We start from the raw sequence: 7,146 nt of genomic DNA, 5'->3' as shown, positions 1-7,146 counted from the left end.
AAGACTGAACTAGCTCAAACTAGTAAGGACAATTATGCTACTCGTAAGTGACCAGAACTTGTCATGCTGATGGAGGAGTAACGCCCCTCGGCCTGTATAAGCAGACCAGAAGGCATCATATTACATCACAAGGGAAGTAGTGATCCAAAGAGTTTTGTTACATCAGGAGCTGGTTTAACTGGTTTTGTTGGAGGAACACACTATTTCGGATGATGACAAAAGAGGCATCTTAAACAGCATCTATACATAATGGGATACTGCACAGTTATGCACCACTGCTGTGCCACTTATCAACAAGTATTGGCAAGGCCAACAGTTGTGCCTTTTGTGTAGGCACTGAATCCACATTTTATAGGCATCACTGCTGTCCCACTTACATATCTATCCCTCGAACAAAGACAGACATTTTTCTTTTTTTAGCATTTTATGTGAAGAATGGACCCAGCACTTGCAATATATTAGTGTCAGGAGCACATTTAAGAGGGCTGCCCATTAGAGCTGGGTGAGTAGGCGGGGCCTGGGCAGGCCTGGGTTACAGCTGGGTCTCTGACTTGACCCTCCCTTGAGGTCAGTGCCTGTCCACAGCAGGAGCTGGCCACGAGCCCTACCAGGTGCCCACGAAAAAGTAAAAACAACAGAAAACCAAAGATCTCTCCTGTCCTCTGCCAGACAATCGGAGTGGCGGGGCGGGACGGGCCAGGTAAATCAGGCATCCACTTACAGGAGCTGACTTCCTGTCCCGCCCCAGTCACTCAATTGGCTGAGACAGGACTGGAGTACTTTCTGTATGTGTGCAGCGGTTGACATGGTGGCGAATTTGAAGGTAAGTGTAGGGATTACAAAGAGGTGGTAGGCAGCGCCTGCCACCTCCTTGTGCTCTCTTCCCCCTGTAATACCCTGGTGTTGTCCCTGCCTCCAGAGCCCTTTTGTCGCCCTCATGCTCTTTTCAGCCCCTTTTGTTGCCCTCACCGCTTTAGGCCCATTGTTGCCCTATTAGTTTTAGCCCCTTTTCCCCCTAGACCCTGTTCTTGCCCCAACCCCCTTTTGCCCCTGTTCTCGCCACCTTTTGTTGACCCCTTTAGCCCCTGTTCTAGCTCCCTTAAACCCTTGGGTTCCTTTGTTGCCCCAAACGGTTTTAGCCCCCCTTTGCCCCTGATCCTGCCCTCCTTAGCCCCTTTTGTTGCCCTAGCTCCCCCCAGGCCCCGTTTTTGCCACTTTACCTCCTTTTGTTGTCCCAACCCCTTTATGTTCCAATCTATTTTAGGCCCCTTTCTAGCCCCTGTGTTAGCCCCTTTCATAGTCTCCAGCCCCTTTAGCCAATTGTGTTGCCCCATTTCCTTTTATCCCTTTTGCTTGCCCCTAGCCCCTATACTTCCCCAGACCCCCTTAGCCCCTGTTCTTTCCCACTTTAGCCTCTGTTTATGCCCCTTAGCACTTGCTCTTGCCCCTTTAGACCCTTTTTTGCCCCAGCCCCTCTGTTGCCCCAGTCCTTTTTCGCCTCTTTTTGCCCCGTCCTTGCTCCATTTAGCCCATGTTCATGTCTCTGTACCTTTTTGCCCTAACTCCTTTAACCAATGGTGTGCTCCCCAGTCTGATTAGCCCATTTCTTGGCCCAGTCCCTTTTGTTGCCCCAAACCTATTTATCACCTTTTATTGCCCCAAGCCCTTTTCCTACCTCAGCCGCTTTTCCTGCCTCCAAATACAGACACAGGACCTCCCAAAGCCATGTTGCAGTCTCAGCTTGTTTTGAACCCTACGAGCCAGACCAGACCCCCAGGCTCATCCCTTGGCATGAATTCTCTGGCTCACCCAGGTCTACTACCCTGCAAATGTTTTATGCAGCTATGCCGCGCCCTGAAATGTGCTGCTTATCTTAGAGAATAATGTGTCCCGCACATTTCTAACACTAACCAAAAAAAGTGCTTCCGCCCTGCTGTTTGTATCTGTGTTCATTTATTTCATTCATGAGCTCTCTATCTCTCCAGCTAATTGAGTCTGCTGGCCACACAATGCCTATACTTGTTTGTGTGCCTACGTGTTCTTATAAACATACATCATTGTCATTAACACAATATTTATATGAGAGCGCACCAATAATACCCCATTGTGGATATTGTGTATGTTAGTGTATATCACGTGCTCAAATGACGCACCCTTTGAGGAGGTCACTGACTGGGTATACGTGGAAGAGAAAACATAGGCATATGTGTAAACCCTGCGGCAAATACTTTATGGGAGGCCCGACAGTAATTAGGGGACAGCACTTAATGTATCACATGTTTTACTGTTACCGCCATGCGCATAACGTAGCCCTCCATGTGATTGATAAACAGTGGTGAAGAACAGGTTCTCTGAGGCACAAGTGGCTTTCCTTTTGGTAGCTCTAGCTGAACACAAGGCTGAACGCCGCAAGGATTGCTGGGTTATGCAGAAACACACCTCCATAATGCAAACAGCTCAAAGGTCTGCATAAAAGTAGATATACAATGGCAACACATGTATTCACTAAATAGCACCAGTATATACTATGTTGCATGAAATAGACGGACCTGTACAATATGGGGAAGACTCTATTATAAATGTTCACTCACGATGCCCAAAAGGTTCTTTGGGTAACAACACGACTTTTCAGTGTTCCCATTTAGAGACAGTCCTGTGTACAAAACCTAAATGCAGTTTGCACAATTTGATAGTTCCTAACCCAGTTGTACATTTAACAACATATGTTAAATTGGTATGTGTTATTAGCACATGGGGTGATAGAGAATACAATACAGGAATACCATGAATTCAAGTTAACGATCCACACTTCAAAATGCCTCAAGTTATCAAAATAAATTAGCAACTTTTTGTATTCTTCCTGTTATAGTAGTTACAATATCTTTACACACTTTAAGACATACACATTATACAAAAATATAGGTCATTAAATTAATAGATTTATACAATCATACAACAGTTACTTAATTCACTTGCAACTAAAATATTATCAAGTAAAATATATACTGTATATTCAATTCAGTCCATCGCTACTTCCGGAGGAGAGTGTGATAGACATGGAGGCGGGGCAACCTGCAGAACAATGAGCCAGAGAGGCGGAGCAACCTGCAGAACAGTGAGCTAGGGAGGCGGAGCAACCTGCAGAAAAGTAAACCCAGGAGGCGGAGCAAACTGCAGATCAGTGAGCCCAGGAGGCGGAGCAACCTTCAGAACAGTGAACCCAGGAGGCGGAGCAACCTGCAGAACAGTGAGCCAGAGAGGCGGAGCAACCTGCAGAACAGTGACCCAGGGAGGAGGAGCAACCTGCAGAACAGTGAGCCAGAGAGGCGGAGCAACCTGCAGAACAGTGAACCCAGGAGGCGGAGCAACCTGCAGATCAGTGAGCCCAGGAGGCGGAGCAACCTGCAGAACAGTGAACCCAGGAGGCGGAGCAACCTGCAGAACAGTGAGCCAGAGAGGCGGAGCAACCTGCAGAACAGTGAGCCAGGGAGGAGGAGCAACCTGCAGAACAGTGAACCCAGGAGGCGGAGCAACCTGCAGATCAGTGAGCCCGGGAGGCGGAGCAACCTGCAGAACAGTGAACCCAGGAGGCGGAGCAACCTGCAGAACAGTGAGCCAGAGAGGCGGAGCAACCTGCAGAACAGTGAGCCAGGGAGGAGGAGCAACCTGCAGAACAGTGAGCCCAGGAGGCGGAGCAACCTGCATAACAGTGATCCAGGGAGGAGGAGCAACCTGCAGAACAGTGAGCCAGGGAGGCGGAGCAACCTGCAGAACAGTGAGCCAGGGAGGCGGAGCAACCTGCAGAACAGTGAGCCCAGGAGGCGGAGCAACCTGCAGAACAGTAAACCCAGGAGGAGGAGCAACCTGCAGAACAGTGAGCCAGGGAGGCGGAGCAACCTGCAGAACAGTGAGCCAGAGAGGCGGAGCAACCTGCAGAACAGTGAGCCAGGGAGGAGGAGCAACCTGCAGAACAGTGAGCCAGAGAGGCGGAGCAACCTGCAGAATAGTGAATCCAGGAGGCGGAGCAACCTGCAGAACAGTGAGCCAGAGAGGCGGAGCAACCTGCAGAACAGTGAGCTAGGGAGGCGGAGCAACCTGCAGAAAAGTAAACCCAGGAGGCGGAGCAAACTGCAGATCAGTGAGCCCAGGAGGGGGAGCAACCTGCAGAACAGTGAACCCAGGAGGCGGAGCAACCTGCAGAACAGTGAGCCAGAGAGGCGGAGCAACCTGCAGAACAGTGAGCCAGGGAGGAGGAGCAACCTGCAGAACAGTGAGCCAGAGAGGCGGAGCAACCTGCAGAACAGTGAACCCAGGAGGCGGAGCAACCTGCAGATCAGTGAGCCCAGGAGGCGGAGCAACCTGCAGAACAGTGAACCCAGGAGGCGGAGCAACCTGCAGAACAGTGAGCCAGAGAGGCGGAGCAACCTGCAGAACAGTGAGCCAGGGAGGAGGAGCAACCTGCAGAACAGTGAGCCCAGGAGGCGGAGCAACCTGCATAACAGTGATCCAGGGAGGAGGAGCAACCTGCAGAACAGTGAGCCAGGGAGGCGGAGCAACCTGCAGAACAGTGAGCCAGGGAGGCGGAGCAACCTGCAGAACAGTGAGCCCGGGATTGTCCGAGGTCATCCACTCTAGGCTAGGTGCACATTCATCTGGGAATCTCCAGCGTAAGGCATTTAGGAAAGGACACATCATGAGCAGATGTCTCGGGCTTTCCAAAGGATAAGGCACTCTACACATATTTTGGTATCCAGATATCACCATCCTCGCACTGAGTATGAATAGCGATGGTAAGAAATTAAACCTTATTCACACTAGGCAAAGACAGATTGACCAATCACAATCTGCCTTTAATGTTTGTGCTGTCACCGCCTGCACACAAAGGAAATAAACTATGGCCTAGATACTGGCCCACAAGCTGTGAAAGGATCTTGTTAGTGGTAGCAGTCTGAGTACATTTAAGCATAAATGTGTTGCTCAGTGTAACTCCTAAATTCATGAATTGGTTAACCTCATCAATTTTGTTGCCATAAATCATCCTGTTAATACCGTTTGCTTTTCCCATTGAGAACCGCATGATTTTAGCTTTTTGGAAACGAATACTCAGTGAATTGGCCTGACCTTAATCATGCATTTTTCTAATGACTGCCTGAGCCCAAGGGGGGTTTGATCAATAAGGACAATGTCGCCCACGTATCCCAATCAGGAGGTCCTGATGCATGCAACCATAGGTGGATAGTACTTAACCCCATCTAATGATTTAGTCAAGCTAGCCAAGCATACATTAAAAAGTGCTGGGGCCAACCTTAAGATAATGTTAAAAAGACTATCTGAGATATCCCACTTGTGCAGTTTGGCCCAAAGGCAGCCCCTATGAACTACATCAAAGGCAGCCTGAATATCTACCAAGGCCATGTACACGCTTTGTTTTGTTACATGTGCCTTTCTTATATAGACCATTGAGGAAACATCACATTTGACATTGTTGAGGTTCCTTTATGGAATCCGGTTGAAAAGGGGGACATGATCCCAGTAGCCTTAGACCAATTATTTAACTGTCCTAGGATGTTGTAGGATAGGATCTTGCTACTCATTGGCCGGTACCGCCCAACAGGGACCTAAGATCCAGCAATGACCTGCAAATAGAGGCAAAACATTACGAAAAAAGGAAATTTGTCAGAACGGCATTCTCACATCTAATTGCAAACCTCTGGAAGACCATGCTCAAGGAAATTAGAACCACAGAAGACCACATAACCTGTGGGGTGAAAATACAGCCTCAGTGTGGCAGAGGTGTAGAGGCCATGCTAGGCCCCTATTGTGAGCGTGATGCTGGCTAATGTGGAGTCCCATTGGAATATAAAAGCCAGCACAAAACAGTGATTTACAACATAAGGTCCAGTGAAATGAAAAGAAATAGTCCTAGTTAAATTCTACTAAAATGGTTAAGTGCTCAAGTGAAAGGGACTCTACCACTTCTCAAGAACAGGGAAACACGAGGCAGCTGGACACACCTAGGCCTAGTCCAACTGATCCAGACGGCCAGTCTTTATCCAACATCGATGAGGGTTCAGGGGTATGAAGTAGAAGGGAAGGTGGCCTGACTAGTGGTCTCTGGGAATTTAAAAATACCCTGACATGTACTTCTGACAAGGAGGGCTCCTATGATGAAAGGATCCGGGAGTTGGTCTGGGAGAAAATGAAGTTACAAAGGGACCACCTCTCCCGCTTTACTGAAAGAGAATAACCAGATTCTAGGACTCAAAAGAGCATCTTAAAAACATCCACATATTCAGGGGGGTGGGGAGAATTTCCCACCATCACTGGAAGGAGAAAAGAGGAAGAGGAATACTCTCCTGTGTGAAAAGGGGAGTTCAAGGGAAATGACCCTGAGAGCCCACAGCACCACAGGAGAGAAGAGTCCAGAGCCCGTAACTCTGGGAGGTATTCCCGGTCTCATAGAGGTAGGGAGCACCTGGGGGAAATGGAATGGACCACCAACAGTAGCAGTCAGAGGATGAGTGAACTCAGGTGCAACGGAAACAGAAGTCTGCCAAACGGAAAAATGGTCTGGTGAAAGAGCCAATTTGGCAGATAAACGCCATAAAAAGCTTCATGACTGCCTACCATAAGATGATAGGAATTTGCTAAGTGGACATTCTCCCCTGAATAGTCCAGCTTTTTTGCACGGCTAGAGGACCAAGATCACAAAAAGTGGTCCACCTATAAGGCGGCCATTCTGAAACACTTCTTAATTCACCCACAGGAGGCCCACAAGGTGGCATACAACCTGCAGTGGGTAAGACCAAGCGCCTGAAGACTTTGTGCAGGAGCTGAAACGAGCATTTGCAGAGACTTCTAGGCGGGGGAACACCAATAGCTGGGAGTTCATCAACACATATTTTCATGTGCTTCCAAAACACATAATGACCCAATAAGTAAGGGATTTCCATGAGTGTAGGACCCTGGATTGGGTGATAGAACAAGCCACCAGGATCTAGTTAAAAAAAAATCCTTCTGGAAGTAAGAATAACATCAAACACACCTGCCGCTGCAAAGGTAGCGGAGGAGAAAAATATTTCCCCATTAGACTTGAAGACGGGGTGCCTAAAAATACTCCTCCCACCAATCAGCAGAACGACAGGC

General features: G+C 48.6%; 1 protein-coding gene across 1 annotated transcript; it reads left to right on the top strand.

Annotated features, from left to right (window-relative positions):
- The first annotated feature begins 805 nt into the window (after positions 1-805).
- On the top strand, positions 806-4,635 carry LOC138452804 (serine/arginine repetitive matrix protein 1-like). Its single transcript, XM_069605146.1, has 2 exons — positions 806-823; positions 3,079-4,635. The coding sequence occupies exons 1-2, from the start codon at positions 806-808 to the stop codon at positions 4,633-4,635; spliced, it is 1,575 nt and encodes a 524-aa protein (XP_069461247.1).
- The last annotated feature ends 2,511 nt before the right edge of the window (positions 4,636-7,146 follow it).

This window comes from Ambystoma mexicanum, chromosome 4p (assembly GCF_040938575.1).
Source record: "Ambystoma mexicanum isolate Mex_15411 chromosome 4p, UKY_AmexF1_1, whole genome shotgun sequence".
Classification (NCBI taxonomy): Eukaryota; Metazoa; Chordata; class Amphibia; order Caudata; family Ambystomatidae; genus Ambystoma; species Ambystoma mexicanum.
Note: the sequence above shows the minus strand (reverse complement) of the source record. Positions and strands in the feature narration are given on the sequence as shown.